This window comes from Vicugna pacos, chromosome 35 (assembly GCF_048564905.1).
Source record: "Vicugna pacos chromosome 35, VicPac4, whole genome shotgun sequence".
Classification (NCBI taxonomy): Eukaryota; Metazoa; Chordata; class Mammalia; order Artiodactyla; family Camelidae; genus Vicugna; species Vicugna pacos.
The window spans coordinates 12,110,539-12,131,047 of NC_133021.1; the positions used below are offsets into that span (position 1 = coordinate 12,110,539).

The window sequence follows — 20,509 nt, forward strand, 5'->3', positions numbered from 1 at the left end:
AATTAAGGCTCTCGTCATTCTAAATAATCTTGAATACAGAGGACAGCCTGGATTACCCAGAGGGAAAATCAGAATGAAAAACAGAAGTGCCATTCATAACATTTTTAGAGATGTGGAGGGAATAATCTGGAAAGGAGTAAGCAGAAAGTCTGAAGTCTAAACATTTCCTTCTTCACTTTTTGACGCTCGCCCTTTGCTTATCCCACTTCAGTTTCTTATTTTAAACAGAACATATTGTGTTGAGTTCACAAGAGGATTGGCCAGTGTGCATTTGTGTGATATGAAGGAGGGGGTTGGGCCGCTTGAATATAATTTCCATTTTTGTCCTAAGTCTGTTTATCTACATACACGCACATATAATATGTAGCAATATAAAGTAATGATTAGCCAGTGATCACAAATATAATTTGAAGTGTCTTTCCTCAAAAGAGTGAGAGAGAGAGAGAGATGTATTTGAGGCTATTGCTACTATGTTTCGAGGTAGAAATCCAAGGCTGTCTTTTATGAACACCTTTTACAAAAATAGTTTCCGCTTGTCTCCATTAGAAATACTGCTTTTGTGTCTTCTGAACTAATTCGGTGCTTACACGGGGACTCGTATGCCAGTCACTGTCAGTAGCAGTAGAAGTAGTATGTACCATGCTCTGTTCTTCAAAAATTTTCAAAGCTCTCATGATCAGTGGACATTGCTTAAGAATTCCTGCAACAAATTCTGATTTAACTTCCTGGCAGGCCTGATTCACTAATCAATCATTTACATTTTTAAAATCTCTTGGATTTTTTACAAAAGCAGTTCCCCGCTTCTCTTCACACGTGGTGATTAGCTGGTCTGCACACTGCTGGGCCCGCAGTCCACTCACCACGGTGAAACCATGTTTTTTCTCTTTCATCCACCCGTCAGGTCCGTCTCCAGGTCTTACTGGAATTGCCGCCTCTTTCCTGGCCTCGCAGCCCCTGCTCCACTCGCCCTCAGTCCCAGTGTGCATCGCTGTCCTGCTCCGCACGTGGTTTCTCTGGCTCCAGGCTTTCTCTGGTCCAGACGGTTCTGTGTACATCTGCAGGAATAATTTTCTGACACAGTTTGCATTGCACAGTTCACAGTTCAAGGGCGGCCCTATTACCTCCACGTAAAACTGACATTCCCCAGCCCACGTCTCAGGGCTTGCCCCCGGCTCTATTTAATACACTAATACCACCTAACGTTGTAGCTGTTTAAAGCAGACAGACCACTTTTGCACGGGGACTCTTAATTGGAATAATGTTTTATGACACCCTGTGCATTGGCTCCACATAATTCACTTAACAAATTATAACCCACTCGGAGAACTTGAAAAAACTGAATGTGCGGTGGATGGGGCGACGCTTCCCAGTTCCTGGATTCATCACTGTTTAGTCTGTTTCTATGGGAGTGTGATCTTACTTAACCTCTGTGGCCTTGTGTCTTTGCAGAGAGGAAATCAGACGGCTACAGTGATTGCGTTGTGTTCGATGAAGGATTTCAAATTAGCGCAAGAGACCTGCCAGTTGGCGATCAGGAATGTTGGAGGCCTTGAAGTTTTAATAAATTTACTTGAAACGGATGAAGTCAAATGTCAGGTGAGTGGCTCGGTGACGATGGAGGGGGAGCCTCGTTGGTACCTGCACGTGCTTCTCTCCCCAGCGCTGGGTGTCTGCCCTTGCTGAAGCGTGCCATTTGTCTTTGTCTGCTGCTACACTAATTACCTGTCTCTTCTACGATTAGCTGCTCTTGTCAGCTCTCTGCCGTTCCTCCTCCTCTTCTGGTTCTTTTCCATTGGCCTGAGCTTCTGAAATGATGAATGTCTGTTTACTTAATTGAAGGAAAATGTGGAGGGTATGTCTCACACCTGGGAATAGAAACTGTTCCCTTAAGAAACTTAATTGGGGGAGGATTTTAGGTAGACTTGGGATTTAGAAATATATATGTAGCTCTGGTTCTGCATTAAGCACTCATTCACCTATAACTTTCTCTTCTCGTTTAGATTGGTTCATTACAAATCCTGAAGGAAATTAGTCATAATCCTCAAATCAGACGTAATATTGTTGAACTTGGGGGTTTACCAGTTATGGTTAATATACTCGATTCTCCATTTAAGTGTCTGAAATGTTTGGCAGCTGAGACAATTGCGAATGTTGCCAAGTTTCGAAGAGCCCGGCGGGCGGTCAGACGCCACGGGGGCATCACCAAACTGGTGAGTAAGTACTGCCAATATCGGTGGTGGGCCCAGCAGCCGCCACCGAGACAGACCCTAGATCCCCACTGTCCTTCCTGGCTCCTCCTGGACACTAAATGACAACCGCTGGGCGTGTTCTGGGAAATCTTCTTTTTGTATAAAATGTCCTTGAAAATTATTTTTGTGTATTAATATTGGCAAGTGGCCAAAAAATATGTTCAACCTCATTTTTCAATGAAATATAAATTTTTAAAAATAGAAGTTGATTTCACCTATCTCCTGGGCAGGGATACACTCATGTAGTGGGCAGCTTGGTGACAGGATGGTGACCCTGTGCAGTGGAACACCGTCTGGTAGCCCATGTCCTCTGCTGTGGTGACCTCACTATGAGGAAATGTCCCCGATGGGGACAGAGCTGCAGACTCTTACTCATCTCACTGTTACTTACAAGAGTAACAACTGAAAAAGCGTATTTACAGTATGAGATTAGTAAGACAGTTTGCAGTATATATGCTTAAGAAGCACCTGTTGTCAGCTGTCAGTATTGTGTTTTGGAAGTTTATTGAGTAACAAGGAATAATTGTGCATTTAATATTATATAAAATTGTTATGGGATTAAAAGCTGATGGTACCCATTATCCCAACTTTTAAAGACAATACCCAACAAAGACAGCAAAGTCACTTGAAATAAATACACAAAATTGTCCACCAAGGTTTTTCTCTGGAACAATTACCAAATTTCCTTCCTGTTTTTCTACATTTACCAATTTGCTGTCTATTACTTCTATAATCCGAAAAAAATAATTCTTTCAATAACTATCACTGAAAGAAACAAGTTAGCATGTGTTCAACGCCCCTGCCCCTGCAGGAAGCATCTTAATATAGTACAACCTGCAAGTGCGTTTTCACCCTCAGTAGATCCTGTGTCACAGCTTTTATCATGCAGAATTGTCACCACTTCCATACTTCACGTTCCTTAGGACAAGAGACGTGTCTTTTTCATCTTGGTGTAATAAGCACCTAGCCCAGTACCTTGCACACATAAAGGGTTCATAAATATCTATTGAATTAATACAGATTTATGTGAATTTGTATACAGTGAAACGTGTTCAGAAATTTACTGGAAGAGATTCTGTGTATTTGTGCTGTTCACTTGGAATCTGTAGTGCTAGACATTATAATGACTTGTCTCAAAAATAAGATGGACTCATGGCTGGACAGATGGATGCATAGGTAGCTGTGTGATGAAACAGATATGGAAGAATGTTAGTTACAGAGTCTAGGTGGTGGATGTACATGGATGTTGCTGCACAATTCTCTCACCCTTTGTGTATGTTTGAAAGTTTTCATAATAAAATGTTGGGGGGAAAAGGCCATTATTACTATGATTATCAGAATTCTGATTAAATAATAAAATCGTACGGTAGGCTGATGGCCACTGAAACTGCTCCCATTAAATTTTATGAATGAACAATGTAATATAACACTAACATATGTTTTTATGGGCATCTTATGCATCACGTTTGGGGGCCTGGAATTTGGACTGTTGTGCTAGCTTAATCAAAATAATGGCATAGGTTTTAATTTAATTTTAAATAATAGCTAAATTAGGAACAAGAAAGACCAGTGAGGGATAGACTAATAGTAAACTTGTAGCTGCTGAGTTGAGTAAACACCTGGGAAGGGCCAGGACTGGGGGTTCATTTTTGGTTTGCTAGGTATGGGGGAGGGAAGCAGGTGACATACAGGCAGGAGTCCCCAACTAAACCTGAACATGAGAGAGATCATGCAAGGTAGAGATGAAGCAACAGGCTGGCTATGGCACCAGAGCAAGGGCACGGAGGGGAGGATCAGAGCAGGCAGGAGGGCCCTGGCCACTGTGGGGCCTGGGCACCTAAGTGGAGGTCAGTCTCTGGAGAGGCACAGCTGATAGAAGACTGGGCAGAAGACACGAAGGTTCAGCAAACAGGAAGAATGCATCCAGGAGGAAAATGTTGCCAGACCCGGTGCTGTTAGTCCTGGGGCCAGATTCCGTGTCTTCTGTAGGTATAGTGCCCTTGACCCTTTCGCTGGAAACCACTTCAAACACTTGTGGAAATGTGGGCCACCAGAACAAGGTGGTACCAATATAAATATAAACAGAAATGCAAATAAATGTATGTCCCTGACCACAGTGATGTCACAGTCTCCTGGGTGTGGGGATGTGAAGGCAGCGGGGATACAGGCGAGAACAAAAGCATAATGGTGCGTATTAGGCATTTCATGGAAGTCAGTGCTGGGAACAGGGAAGGAATTAAGGAGGGGATGATCCATCGACTCTCCTTGGAGAGGTGGGGTCACGAAACAAATGAACATAACGAAACAGAAACTCACAGAGAACAAATGAATGGTTTCCATTGGACGGGGGCAAGATAGCAGCAGGGAATTAAGAGGCACAAACTATTATGTATAAAATAAATGAGCAACAAGAATCTATTGTACGGGATAGGGAAATACACCATAATTTTATAATGACTTTAAATGGAGTGTAATCTGTAGAAATATTGAATCACTATGTTGTACAGCCAAAACTAATACAATACTGTAAGACAACTATGTTTCAATGAAAAACCTTTAAAAATAAGAATAAATAAATTTGGATAGAGAGAAAACTTTTAAAGATAAAATTAAAAAAAAAGAGTCTAGGGAGAAGAGAGGTCACCCCTCCTGAGCCTTGACAAGTGAGCAGGTGTCTGTCAGGCAGACACACCAGGGAGGACAATTTGAGAGAGAGGAAGGCATACTGTAAAGGCCCAGAGCTGGGAAACAGCACTGAGAGCTTGGTTAGTGCACGTGGCTGAACGTGGCCGTACGTAGGGCCAGATGGGCAGAGCAGTGGGAGGTGAAGGCCGGGACCCTGAGGATCACACAGGGCCTTTTCCAAGGAACTACGGAATTTGGACTTCATATGGATAATGAGGGAATAACTGCAGTAGACAGGTACTTGTAGACTGCCCTGTGTTCAAGCCCACTGTCTTAGAATTCCTTCTGCGCATTACCATCTTCTGTGCCCAGGGGGTACCCAAAAGCCACGCTAAGTTCTCTTCACGCCTGTCCTTGGGCCATGACTAATTAGACCCGAGTGTCCACCTGATTCAAACCAGCATCTTCTCCCCCCTGGGAATTGAGAATCCGTGACACTACGTGGTCTGGGCTATTCCCTCTGAACCTGGGGATCGTGGTTGAGTGGTCATGACTGCAGGCCACAATTAAGTAGGCCTCATCCACGGAGTGTGGCCTCCAGAGAGAGAACGAGCAGACGTGCGTGGGGTAAAGACAGCACTGGGAGGCCTCGCTTTGCCTTCTCTGAGGGGCGGCCTGACAGCCTGCTGTGTGCGTGTGAAGGGCCTCTCCCTTAAGGGCCTCCGGGACTTCCGTTACCGCAAAGAAATGAGAGGGTCCTGCCAGCTGTGCTGTTTGGTTTAGCTGGTTTTGGGAGCACAGGTGGAGGGCTCTGTCCTCCAAAGAGGCTCCTGGCTGAAGAGTGTGCCGGCCGTTCGGTTCTTGTGGAGCGCTCTGATGGCTTGAGGGAGCCTGCTCGTCTTAGCACCAAGGCTTAGCATGTGGTTTGCGAACCTCACTAACGTGAATGTGAAGAGCTATATTAAGAAAACGCCATCTTGGGGGGATTAAATTTCTCATGGGAAGGAAAGGTTAATTCTCCCAAAGCTGAAGGAAACTGTTCTGAAGGTTCTGTTTGTTTCTTTGACAGCTATGTAGTATGAAAGTTAATTTTTTTGTTTTTTAAGGATTCTTACTTTTGATGGAGGTGAGCTTGGTAGCGACCCTGGGGCTGTTGCGCGATGAGCTCAGTTTTCTTTTACAGATTCCCACATGTGTTTATCCGTTCACCTAGGTTGCTCTACTTGACCATGAACAGAACTCGACAGAGCCCACCTATTCAAGCCTGTATGAGACCAAAGACGTGGAGGTGGCTCGCTGTGGGGCACTGGCGCTGTGGAGCTGCAGTAAGAGTAACGGGAACAAAGAAGCCATTCGTAAGACGGGGGGCATCCATCTGTTGGCTCAGTTGCTGAAGACCTCTCATGAAAACATGCTAATCCCGGTGGTGGGGACGTTGCAAGAATGTGCCTCAGAGGTACCCAGGCCATCTCTCCTTCCCTTGCTTTCTTCACCTTGACTTTCTTTAGCCAGAAAATAATTTTTAAGGTTATCATGACTGCTAAGGATTTTTTTTTTCCCAAGAAGTCACCATTCTATTAGAAAGAGAAGCTCAAACTGATGGAACATTAATTACATTGGTACCTGGATGATGTAGTTTTGAAAATGTTGACTAAGTTCTTCTACTGTTCTGTCGGTGTGTTAACCTTAGACCACAGTGTTTGTTTATTAATAATCAACTATACTTCAATAAAAAAATATAAAAATGAAACAAAACAAAACAGTATATTGGCTCAGAGTTTTTCAGTATGCTTTTTTGACCTTTTTAGCATGGACAGGGTCTGCAGTGATGCATTCAATCCTTAAACGGTTATTTGTCCCTTCTCTCTTTGTGTCTTAATTAGTCTTACCAGTTATCAACTTATTTTTTCTTTTTAAAGAACCAATTTTCAGCTGTATCATCTGTACTGTCTGTGTTCTTATTAATTCCTGCTCTTTTATCATTAAAAAAAGATCATTAGTTACATTGGTCCCTGGGTGATAAATTTTTGAAAATGTTGACTAAATTCTCCTATTGTTATATCAGTATGTTAAGCTCAGACCATGGTGTTTATTTACGAAGAAAGTTTCTTCAGCGTCATTATTAATAAACGTGAATTGATGCTTATATTCATGTGTTATAACCATGTAAATATTGAAGTTTATTTTCCTAGGAAAACTGCCGAGCTGCCATCAAAGCAGAAAGGATAATTGAGAACCTGGTAAAGAACCTAAATAGTGAAAATGAGCAATTGCAGGAGCACTGCGCCATGGCCATCTACCAGGTACGGTGACTCAGGATGGTGCTGGAGTTCTTCGTGGAGTTTCAGGTGGTGTTTCATGAGGTCTCATTCTCTGGGGACGGTACTTAGGAATCTGCATTTTTTAACAGCCCCTAGGGATTTTCATGCACACATAGGTTTGAAAGCCACTGCCCTTTGGTAATAATAGATGCCTGGAAACATCAGAGAGAAACCTGCTTCAACATGTTTGATTACTTACAGTTCTATAAGACACATGTCCTGTCTGCTAAAATGATGTTTTTAGTGTAAAATAGCCAAATATGTACATGGAGCCTCTCTACTGCCTTTCGTACATCCTGATCCAACACAGTGGTCTTGGGAAATACATCTCCTACCAAGACATGATGGATGAGTGAGTGTGTGTTCCTGCTTTACCTTTTATTAATTTGCTCATTTTAATCTTCACTAACTTTTTGTGGGTTGTAAGTTCCATAGTGTATCAGAAAACAGAGTAGAATCGTAAACTGGAAGAAAGGCCTGGGCAAATGTGCTGGCTGCTGTTGGCACCTGTTCCTGCCTAATCAGAGTGGATCTCCTAGAGGAATGCACTTTAGAATGTGCAAAGTGGGAGAATGCACCAGAACAATGGAGTCAGAGAAGGGGTTCATGTCAGTGGAGGGTTGTGTTAGTTTTCTGGGGCTGCCATAACCGTAGGCACTGGGGAGCTGAAACAGCAGGAGTTTATTTCCTCACAGTCCTGGAAGCTAGAAGTCTGAGATCAGGTGTCAGCAGTGTTGGTTCCTTCTGAGGACTCTCTCTTTGGATTGCAGGCTGGTGTCTTCATGTTCACCTGTCATTCTCCCTCTGTTTTCATGTGGTCCTTCCCCTGTGTCCTAATATCCTCTTCTTGTAAGGACACCAATCATATTGGATTCAGCCTACCTCAGTGACCTTATTTAACCTTAGCTACCTCTGTCACATTCTGAGGTATGGGGGTGAGGACTTCAACATCTGAGTTTTGAGGGGACACAATTCACTCATAATGAGGATATATAAGATATATATATATATATACACACACACACACTACTTCCATAGTATAAGGTTATATAGTAATCTTAATGGTTACTCATATACAGTCATATGAGTAACCATTCAGGGTTGGTTAGAAATAGTGATTAATTTTTAAAAGTTGCAACTTAACCAGAACTGAAAGTCACTAATAGAAGATAAATTTAGCAGATGCCTCCTGGTGTGTTACCATGAGGATTTGTTTCTTTTTTTCTGTTTTTTTTAATTGATGTAGAGTCAGTTACAATGTGTCAATTTCTGGTGTACAGCACAATTTCTCAGTCATGCATATGCATACATATATTTGTTTACATATTCTTTTTCATTAAAGTTATTACAAGATATTGAATATAGTTCCCTGTGCTATAAAGAAGAAATTTGGTTTCTTAAATCTATTTTTATACATAGTGGCTAACATTTGCAAATCTCAGACTCCCAAATTTATCCCCTCCCACTCTTTTCCCCCCAGTAACTGTAGATTGTTTACTATGTCTGCAAGTCTATTTCTGCTTTGTAGATGAGTCCATTAGTGTGCTCTTTTTTTTTTTTTTAGATTCCACATATGAGTGGTATCATATGATATTTTTCTTTCTCTTTCTAGCTTACTTCACTTAGAATGATGATCTCTAGGTCCATCTATGTTACTGCAAATGGCATTATTTTATTCTTTTTATGGCCAAGTAATATTCCATTGCATAACTATACCACAGCTTCTTTATCCAGTCATCTGTTGATGGACATTTAGGTTGCTTCCAGGTCTTGGCTATTGTATGTAGTGTTGCTCTGAACATTGGGGTGCATATATCTTTTTGAATTAGAGTTCCCTCTGGATATATACCCAGAAGTGGGATTGCTGGATCATATGTTAAGTCTATTTTTAGTTTTTTGAGGAATATCCACACTGTTTCCCATAATGGCTGCACCAAACTACATTTCCACCAACAGTGTAGGAGGGTTCCCTTTTCTCCACACCCTCTCCAGCGTTTATCATTTTTGGACTTTTTAATGATGGCCATTCTGACTGGTGTGAGGTGATACCTCATTGTAGTTTTGATTTGAATTTCTCTGATAATTAGTGATATTGAGCATTTTTTCAAGTGCCTATTGGCCATTTGTATCCTTCATTGGAGAATTGTTTAAGTCTTCTGCCTATTTTTGGATTGGGTTGTTTGTTTTTTTGTTATTAAGTTGTATAAGCTGTTTATATATTCTGAAAATTAAGCCTTTGTCAGTCGCATCATTTGCTAATATTTTCTTCCATTCCATAGGTTGTTGTTTTGTTTTGTTGATGGCTTCCTTTGCTGTGCAAAAGCTTATAAGTTTAATCAGGTCCCATTTGTTCATTTTTGCTTTTATTTCTATTTCCTGTGTAGACTGCCCTGGGAGAACATTGCTAAGATTTATGTCAGAGAATGTTTTGCCTATGTTTTCTTCTAGGAGGTTTATAGTGTGTTGTCTTATATTTAAGTCTTAAAGCCATTTTGAGTTTATTTTTGTGTATGGTATTAGGGATTGTTCTAACTTCACTGATTTACATGCCATTGTCCAGTTTTCCCAACACCACTTGCTGAAGAGACCATCTTTTCTCCATTGTATGTTCTTGCCTCCTTTGTCAAAGATTAATTGACCATAGGTCTATGGGTTCATTTCTGGGCTCTCTATTCTGTCCCATTGATCCGTATGTCTGTTTTTGTACCAATACCATGCTGTTTTGATTTCTGTAGCTCTGTAATATTGTCTGAAGTCTGGGAGGATTATTCCTCCAGCTTCATTCTATTTCTTCAGTATTACTTTGGCAGTTCTGGGTCTTCTGTGATTCCGTATAAATTTTAGGATTATTTGTTCTAGTTATGTGAAAAATGTCATGGGTAATTGGATAGGGATCACATTAAATCTGTAGATTGCCTTGGGCAGTGTGGCCATTTCAACAGTATTGATTCTTCCAATCCAAGAGCATGGGATATCTTTCTATTTCTTCAAGTCATCTCTAATTTCCTTTTGTAGTTCTCCATGTATAAGTCTTTCACCTCCTTGGTCAGATTTATTCCTAAGTATTTTATTATTTTAGATGTGATTTTAAAAGGGACTGTTTCTTTTCCTGCTACTTCATTGTTAGTATAAAGAAATGCAGTTGATTTCTGTAGGTTAATCTTGTATCCTGCTACCTTGTTGAATTCTTTCATGATGAGGATTTTTGGTAGTGGCCCTCAGGGATGATGTGTGATAGGCATCACATGGCCTTAAAGACCAACTGTATGCTTAGGATAATAGCAAACCTATACCAAATTTATCATCTTTTGGCTCTACAAACTGGGAAGGATAATCAGTTGGGAACATCTATGTAGTACATATTTATTTCAAAGGATGACACAAACATATGGATAAACATGTTTGAATAAAACATCAGTTGCTGTTGGTATAACCCACTGCTCTGGGCATAGAAACTCTACTGGGGGAAATTCCTCACTTCTTAGATTTTGGGGTCATTGAAAATCTAACTGAATCCCTATCACTCACTCATCTACTATGTTTTCCCAAGAGTCTTGGTTACATTACTGCTGAAACCCTCCATCCATGCATGCGGTACTCTAGGTTTCTTACTGATCTCTGCCTCTTCTTGGTAGAAGCCTAGACTACCCCTGGACTGGCTTGGGGGGATTGCTAAGCATGTAGAAACTGCTAGACATTGCCAAAGCCACAGAAAGGAAGAGAGATGCTGTCAGATAGCTGCCAGTATAGACAAGAATTATGTTTTATTTAGAGGCTCCTTCAGAAAATGATACTCTCTGAAAAGAAGTTTCATAGTTACTAGAATGGCAGCCTCTTCCGCAGTCACTGAGAGCTTGCCACACCTTGACCAATGACAGCCTCTGCTCTGGCTTTTTGCGTAGTGTGCTGAAGACGAGGAAACCCGTCACCTGATGAGGCGGCATGGAGGACTCAAACCCCTGGCCTCTCTGCTCAATGAAACAGACAATAAAGAACGGCTGGCTGCCGTCACGGGGGCAATATGGAAATGTTCCATCAGCAAAGAGAACGCAACCAAGTAAGAGAAGGCATTCAATGTTCTGTATTAAAATGGGTCCATCAAAAAACATTTTTCTGTTGTAATGCTACTTGCATAAAGACTTGACTCTAGTGCTACTCCTGCAGTTTTCATAGACGTACATTCTGGACCAAGTTGGCAGAGTTAAGAGATTCTTAGAAATGGAAGACCCTGACTTCCCACCTCACCACCTGGCAATGACCTTCCGTGCCTCAGTAGGAGTACGGGGCTTGCTGACATAATCTCCCTGTGCCAATGGGCTGTTTTGCATTTGGGCGGCCGTTTAAATGGGAAGCATCCCTGATACTTCCTGCAGAGACCTATCAAGGTGAGGGGATGAATATTCCACTGAGTCTTTAGAGATGGAAGTGGTTCCATTCTGACAAGATGAGTCACCTAAATGCCAACTAACCAGCTGGTCCAGAAAAGTAGTCATTTTTCAAATACGATTTCACTGAATTTTAAAGCATGTGTAAATTTTATGACCATTCGATTGATTTTAATCTCTGAAGCCGTCTTTTTGTGCATTTTTAGAGTTTGCACAGTCTATGATGGATGTTCTGGGGCAACTCTTCCCTGTCTCAGGCGGATGATTTTCTTTAACAGGAAACTTACATGTTCTATTTAACACAAAAATGGTTTATTTTGCTTTGTTCATGTAAAGTAGTCCCTGTAGCCTAGGGCAAAACCCTTAAAATTGTAGAACTGTTGACACTAAGATTTAAAAGAAGTTGTAGTTTTCCTAGAAGCTGTATGGTACAGTGCTTCAGGGCACAGATGGTTGGGTGTGGATGCTGGCTTCACTGCTGATCAAGCCTCAGATTAGCCTTTTGAAAATGGGGATTATAATATTATCTGCATCACAGGGTTATTGCAAAGATTGAACGAACATATAGTCGGCATTTAGTAAATTTTAGCCATTAATGTTATCACTCGTTATTATCAGCTAACTTTATACTAAAAATAACACTGTCCATCTCTTTCCCTTCCTTCCCACCCTGTGAACTTAGATTCCGCAAATACAAAGCCATTGAAACTTTGGTGGGACTTTTAACTGACCAGCCGGAAGAAGTCCTTGTGAATGTGGTTGGTGCGTTGGGAGAGTGCTGCCAAGAACAGGAGAACAGAGTCATTATCCGGAAATGTGGCGGCATCCAACCACTGGTGAAACTCCTTGTTGGAACAAACCAAGCTCTGCTTGTCAATGTCACCAAAGCAGTCGGTGCTTGTGCAGTAGAGCCCGAAAGTATGATGTAAGTGGCCCCAGAAGCTGAAAGATTTTATTTGAGGGTGTTAGGGGAAACTCTTGGGGAGTCATGGAATAGTGTCACCTCTTAGAATTGGCATGCATGAGTGATGAAAGAGTAAAATGTGTTCACATGCAAATGACCACAATCATGACTTACAGAGCCAAAATGTTCCCTTGGATGAGCTGGAGGGCTAAAGCTGGGGGACTTAACATACCCAGCAATCGATCAAAACAATGGAGGAATTAGCATTAGGGGAATCATCTATTATGTTATAAACATTGATAACGATGATGTACTAGTACAGCTGACAAAAAGAAAAAGGAAAGGGTGGATGAGTAGGTGTGCGAATTTTATCATCTTGCTCATAAATAAATCAAAAGGTAGTATTTAAAACACTATTTTTATCTGTCTATCTGTCTGTCTATTTATCCATCCATCCATTCATCCATTCATCCATATCATCTCTGTCTCTTACCTAGCCATACATTCTTTTATCTGGTTATAGGTATAAAGAGATAACTGGGATAATTTATATTAGCTGTTAATGCTGATTATTTCTGGATGGTAGGACTTGGGATCCTTTTTAGTTTCTTATTTGTATTTTCTATACAGTCTATATGATGAATATATATATACACATATATGTATATACATCTCTATACATATATAGATATACACACACATATGTACACATAGAGATATGCACACACATATATGTACATTATATGTATCTATGTGTATCACCTTTCAAGAATCAAAATTCTTGTTTAATACTTTGCACAATCTCATTTTATTCTGAATAGTATATAGTTGTTAAGAATATAGATTCTGGAACCAGTGCCTGGGATGCCAGTCTCACCACTTACTGACTGTGTTTCCTTCAGCAAATTATTAACCTACTTGGTGCCTTAACTACCAAATGCATAAAATGGGGACGATCATGGTACCTATGTCACTAGATTGTTGAAATGATTGAGTGAATTAATATATGTAAAGTGCTTACTATGTAATAGTGCTAGGTAAATACTGACTAGTGTTGTTCACATAGCAATACCTTTAATTAATAGCAATTTAAATCAATAATACAAAAATACAAAGTTAAAGTCAGAGTATCAATGCTTACCTATAGAGTCCCTTCATCCTGTGTTTCTCTTATATCAAATTAATCATGTTATTTAACTTTGTACAAATTGAGAACAAGAGGCCCCTCAATGGTGACTAACTCACTTTAGACTCTCACCTGCAATCAGGGGGCTTTGAGGGTGCGGCACAGACATGTCAATAGGCAGTTATAATTCAGGCCTTTGTGCGTGATGCTAAGTTTGGATTTTGTTTTAAAGCTGATTGGAGGTTATTAAAGGGTTTTAAGTGTAACCTGAAACAGAGAAGCTTGTTCAGGGGATCACTGCAGGCCAGAGGTGAAGGCGGTTTAAGCTAAGCCTATGGAATACAAGGTACTAAAGAATACAGAAATCGACAGATGAGAGGCAGATAAAGGGAGAGAACCGATCAGCCCAGGTGAGTGACTAAGCACGAGCTGTGGAGAGGAAGGCGGAGTCATGGATGGAATTTAGGTTTCTGATGAATATGGTACCGCTTACGGATACTGGGAATTCAGCTGGAGCACTGGTGAAGGAAGAATGAACTTCACCAGGGGAGAAACAAAATCAATTTGTTCATCATGATATAGTCATTGTGTAACCCAGTCCCAGGCTCAGGGTAGGCACTCAACAAACGTTTAGTGTATAATACATGAATGATGAGATCAGTTATGGTCGGGTACACATTGAGGTTCTTATGGGACATTGCTGGGCTAATGACTCAAGGAGGCAGTGGGATATTCATGTCTAAAGCTTAGGGTAGAATTTGGGTTGGGCATAGGCTATTATGAATATTTGGTAACTTGAGTGATGAATATATGTGAGACTGTGAGGAAAAGAAAGGAAAGTGAAAAGAAAAGGGCAAAACCAGAATCCTATTGAATCCGATCCTCCAGGGAGAATGACTGGACCAGAGAAGAGGTGCCTGGAAAGAAACTGAGAGGAACAGCCAGAGAGTCATGAGGGGAAGTGGAAGAGTGTGTTACCGAAAACACACAGGGAAGAGCGTGTTTAAGGAGAGAAAGTGGTCACAAGTGTCAAACTCCATGGCAAAGCCTCATAAGATAAAGACTAAACTGTTCTTTCTTGTGCAGCAAGGAGGTTGATGAATCCTTTTGTACATGTAAATATGGTTTTCCCACAAATGCTTTTATAAATGCACAGAGTCAGGTTCAGAAAACAGTGTTTTGAGTTTGGTAAGAATCCAAGCGGCATCATATTTCAGACATGGCTATTACTGCTAGATCTGCAGGATTTATTGAGTCTTCGAGCTTTAAGTTAAATGGTAAGGAAATGACAAATACCCCTCCCCTGTGTAATTCTTAAATAATTCATAAGTTAGGAACTTGTTTTAATAACTATAGTTTTATGTTTTAATGATTTGTCCGTGGCTCTGGCTAAACCTTAGATTGCATGTCAGGATAAACATATACACTCATAGCAGAGTTTTATTGATTTTGCATCATAGAATGCATGAACAATTCTCTTCCCTTATCTGTTTTTCAGTAAGGGAGTTCAAGATTTTATATATGTATCTATGTATAAAATAGGTAAACAACAAAGTACTACCGTACAGCATAGGGAACAATATTCAATACTTTGTAATAGCCTATAATGAAAAAGAATATGAAAAGGAATACATATGTATAACTGAATCACTATGCTCTCTACACCAGAGGTTAACACAACAATGTAAACCAAGTAATTAAAAAAAGAAAATAAAATGTGAAATTGTCAACAACAACAACAAAACCCCAAACAGAAACAAAAGAAACATCTTAATGATAACAGTTTGCCTACTGAATCAAAAGTGACTTTGAAAAAACCCAATGATTTCATAAAACTCTGTTGACTTTTTTCAGTACTTCAGACTCCTGCTTTTAAAGACAATATACATTGTTTCCTGTTAATTATGCCCTCCCCTAGGACCTACAATGGAACAACTGGTATCCTGACATACTAGGTTCATGAAAAAGTAGACTTATTTATTTCATGCTGAATTTTCTTTTGTTGTTGACTTTTAATGTCTATTTGATATGTACAGACTTCATCTGGAGGTAATTTGCCTTCAGTTACATAAAGTTTTCTGCCATTATGCTGATTGTCAGCCACTGTGTTTGTCAATGGATTAAAATTCAATACTACTGAATTTTGTATATTAATTCTATATGCTGCTACCTAATGGCGTTCTCCTGCTGTTGAGTTCATTTTATCGTTAATTGTCTAGCATAGCTGTTGATGTACTGCAGCACGTGGGCCAAATCCTGTTTTTGTAAATGAAGTTTTATTGGAACATACTCTTACTCACTCACTTATATATTGTCTTTGTAGCTTTTATACAGAGGTGAGTAGTTGTGACAGAGGCTGAATAACCTGCAAAGACTAACATACTTACTAGCTGGCCCTTTAAAGAAAAATTTGCTGAGCTCTGCTCTCAGATGGTGCAGAGGAAGTTTCTATTTTATAAATTCTTGTTCTTTAAATTGATTTCTCTTGGCTAATTTCATTAGCTAATCCCCTATTGCAATGCTGAATAGTAATGGAGCTAGTAGGCTTCTTTGCCTTGTTCCTGATTTTAGTGGAAATGCCTCTAGTGGTTTTTTTTTTTATTTGAATTAGGTAAAATAATGTCTTGAGGACTAAGGTATATATATTATATAATACTTTTTAAAATCTATTTTTATTCCTAAAGAGTGTGTTTTTTAAAATCAGAAATAGGTATAGAATTTTGTCAAAGGCCTTTTAAAGCATTTCTGGAGATTATGCCCCCCCGTGCTCCATGATGAGTTTTCCCTCATATTTATTAATAATGGTGAATGATATTTCCAGGTTTGCAAACATTGAACCAACTTTTACTCTGAGAATAAGTTTCAAAATTCATGCTGTTGAGCATTTTTTCATGTACCTTTTGGCTTTTTGCCTGTCTTCTTTGGAGAAATGTCTCCTCAGTTTATTTGCCCATTGGAAAAATTGAATTATTCACGGTTTTTTGCCATTGAGTTATATGAATTCCTTATATTTTTTGAATATTAACTTCTTATCAAATATATGGCTTACAAGTATTTTCTCCTGTTGCACTGATTGCCTTTTCACTTTGTGGACTGCTTTCTTTTGCAGAAACACACGTGGACAGTATCCCTAGTGAAGCTATTTTCCTGTAAATTCTCAAAGGACAGTGTTAGTAGATATAAAGTCCTTGGTTCCCACTTTATTTCTTGAATTAAAAAAAAAACAAACAACCCACTCCATGGATGGCTTACTCCATACCTTTTCTGGGAAAATTCTGATGTTAGTCTAATTCCTTTTCCTTTATAAGCTGTTTGATCATTTTGCTTGGAGGCCTTGAGAATTTTTTCTTCATAATCTAATACTTTTACTAGGTTTATCTTAGCATGGATTGCTAATAATTTGATTAACCCGAAATATAGTTTATACAGGAAAAGCAAGATAAATGCTATTTTTTCCTTTTATAAAGTCAAATTTCAGATATATGAGTTCTCAGGAACCCTAGCAAATGCCAGTAGTGATAATGAGGGTTGTTTTCTGGACTTATTCTGAACCTGTGGGTCTTCATTATTTATTTCAGCTTTTTTTTTTATTTTGTAGGGGGGGAGATAATTAGATTTATTTATTTATTTATATTTTTTAGAGGTGGTAATGGGAATTGAACCCAGGACCTTGTGCATGCTAAGCATGTGCTCTGCGACTTGAGCTATACCTTCCCACCATAGTTACTTCAGTTTCTACTGTTCTTTTATACAAAGTGCCAGGCATGCATGATTCAAAACATGCTAAAATTCTAATGTCCTAAGTTTTTCATTACTTCAGAATAACCTTAAGCCTAAAGATCAGCTTTCAAATATAAATGCCTGCCTATAAAAGAGTTTAATTTCATGTTCTTTAGAAGATAATCAGGGGGAAAATGTTTCTATTAATATTCTATAAATGCCCAGGATTCTAAAAAATTTTACATAACAATTTGCCTAAATAATGTAGTAATTTCCTACAATTTATCCTATAAAATATTTTCCTTCCACACATTGTAAAACAAATATTTGCTGAACTGATTGTTAACATGGTCTAGTGTTATGTGACCATATAATGAAAAGACTCTTTTTTATAAAACATATACACAAGGATAGAATTAAAACTTACCACAGAATCTGTAACTCTAAATTTCCTGTCTTCTGTGGTTTAAACATAATTATGTTACATTTACATAGTTTTTTTTTTAACATTGGGTCTATTTGTTCTTTTTTAAAAGGGAAAAAAAAGTAAAGCTATGCTTGTTTGCATACAGAAGAGATTTAGTCTCTCTGTGGCTGCCCCAAAATTTCATTTACCCCAAAACCAGTCTTTGTGACCTTTTAGGGTTTACATAAGACATAAAACAAATACATGTTTTACATATTTGTATCAATAAGAACATTTTTCCTTCCTTTAAAAATTTTTTTTGTGTTACTCATTTTTCATATGGATACTTTTAGAAGCATATGGATTCAACTGAGATACTAAAATGCCAAATGAAAAGTAATTGTGTGAATCATTTAATCTTTTGAATCTTAGTTTTCTCATTATAAAACAAGCTCTGGGAATGTTTCATTTGAGGATTATTTGGATTTTATTTATCCCTATTATATATCTCATTCAGCCAGTTGTGATGTATGCTTAGTTTAATAGCTGAACAAATTAGCTATTCAGTATTATTTCCTGTGAGAGAGTGTGTGTATGTGTATTAACAATGAAATTAAAAACATGTTTTAAAACCTTTCAATTTGTGGAATATAATATACATAAAGGAAAGTGCATAATGTAAAGGCACACATGAGTGAGTTATTGAAAAGGGAAGACTCTGTAACTGCCACCCAAGTCAAGAAGTAGAATATTGTCAATACCCTAAAAACTCCCTGGCTGCCCCTCCTTGTCACAGCCCACCCACCATCCATCTCTTTTTGCATGGAGAGAGCCCCTCTCCTCCCTTGTATAGTAATTCCTATCTTGCTTTGTTTTCATCATTTTATATTTGAGAATGTCTCCCCGTAAAGTATGGTTTAGTTTTATTTCTATTTGGAAACACATGGAAAAAATAGTATGTGTTTGTTTTTGTCTGACTTTTTTTGTTGTTATTCAAAATTACAGGTTATTTTGACAATCACTTGGTTAGATGCGTTTTAACAATTGTATACACTCGTGTAACCACCAGTCAAAAGAAGATATAAAACATGTCCTTCACCCAAGAAAATGTCCTCCTGCCATCTTCCAGCCTGTCCCCACTCCCACCCTAAGCACCCACTTTCTGACCTCCATCACTAAGACTAGTTTTGCCTATTCTGGGGGTGCAGTATCTGAGTCATAGGGTAGAAATTTATCAACTTTATTAGAAACTTCCAAATAGTAAGCAATAGTGGGTGTACAATTTTACAAGTTCCCATCAGTGCCAACGTTTAATGTTGCTCTTTAAAAAAAATTAGTCCTTCTAATAGAATAAAATATTATGTCGTTGTAGATTTCATTTGTATTTCCCTGATAACTAATGATGTTGAATAACTTTTCATCTGCTTGTCTCACACGTGTGTATTATTATGTAGTCTATTCAAATCTTTTGTTCATTTTAAATTTGAATTGTTTATCTTTTTTTTTTTTTGGCAGTTTGGAGAAGTTCTTTGCATATTCTGGACACTAACCTATTCTTAGACTTATGTGCTGTGGAATAATTTTTCCCAGTCAGTACTAAGGCTGTCTTTTGAACAGAAACTCTTTTTTAAGAGCCAATAATATTTTATATTTTTAAATTTATTTTAAATTGTTTTTAGAGTTTAGTTTAAGTATAGTTGACTTAGAAAGTTGTGTTAGTTTCAGGTGTACAGCAAAGTGATTCAGTTATGTGTGTGTGTGTGTATGTTCTTTTTCAGATTCTTTTCAATTATAGGTTATTCTAAGATATTGAATATAGTTCTCTGTGCTATATCTAGTTTATGTATAGTGTACATCTGTTAATCCCAAACTCCTAATTCATCCCTCCTGTTTCCTCCTTTGGTAACCATAAGTTTATTTTCTATGTCTGTGAGGCTATTTTGAGCAGAAAAATTTTAATTTTATGAAATTAAATTTATCAGTATTTCCTTCATGGCTAGTGTTCTTGTGTACTATATATCTCAAACCAGTTTTTAACTGTGGTGTGACAAGTGCTCAAACCCTGCCACGCTTCTTGCAGCCTCCAAATATGCTGATCATCTCATGACTCAGTCTGAGGCCCAGCTCTGCCTGAGATACCTCTCTTTGCTGCCCACTCACCTTCCTGGCTTGCAGACTCCTTATTCACTTGCCTTAGTCTATAACCATATAATTTAGATACTCCTGATGAAGTTGAGATAGGGATTTAAATTGACAATTAAAATGTGGATTTCTTACAATATTCTGTCACTAGTGTACGGGAAATCTTTGTTGCCTAAATTAGAACCAGTTATTTCATAGAACACATAGGGTGTCAATGCAAGTTTATTTAAACCCAAATATACTAGATTGTCTTTTCTACCTCTACTGTAACACGGTACCCGTGCACTCAAGTGAGGCTGTGTGCCTGGATAAAATCAGAATGTTGTGGCTCAATAATTTATAATATATTTCTAGTATGTACTAGTAACTTTATAGTACACTCTAAATGAAATCTCTATAAATACTCTAAATCTTGACTTAGCCTAATTACTGTATATAGATAGAACCACAGCTCAATCTAAGGTTATCTGCATATTTATCAACTTTGGGGATGAAACTATTATTAATTGCATATCTGTTTGTAACTGTGTTGGGTATCTCACTAATGATGGGTCAGTACATCCTGATTTTAACAGCTTAGGAAACCCAAGCTTCAGGAGATTAAATATTCGCCCAACATCAAGGTTGTAAG

The 20,509-nt window shown here is 38.7% G+C and overlaps 1 protein-coding gene across 12 annotated transcripts in view; it reads left to right on the plus strand.

Moving 5' to 3' along the window:
• The window catches only part of ODAD2 (outer dynein arm docking complex subunit 2), a 146,727-nt gene that overhangs the window by 44,593 nt on the left and 81,625 nt on the right, over positions 1-20,509 (plus strand). For 10 of the 12 annotated variants that reach the window (XR_012067004.1, XM_072954886.1, XM_072954887.1 and 7 more), the window contains 6 exons: positions 1,450-1,596; positions 2,001-2,210; positions 6,088-6,330; positions 7,067-7,177; positions 11,098-11,252; positions 12,263-12,505. Coding sequence is in view for 11 of the 12 variants with exons in the window: in XM_072954886.1 (XP_072810987.1) it covers positions 1,450-1,596; positions 2,001-2,210; positions 6,088-6,330; positions 7,067-7,177; positions 11,098-11,252; positions 12,263-12,505 (1,109 nt within the window). In the remaining variant the exon portion in view is untranslated. The remainder of the gene's footprint in view (positions 1-1,449; positions 1,597-2,000; positions 2,211-6,087; positions 6,331-7,066; positions 7,178-11,097; positions 11,253-12,262; positions 12,506-20,509) is intronic. The other 2 variants (XM_072954881.1, XM_072954885.1) reach the window with 2 other exon arrangements.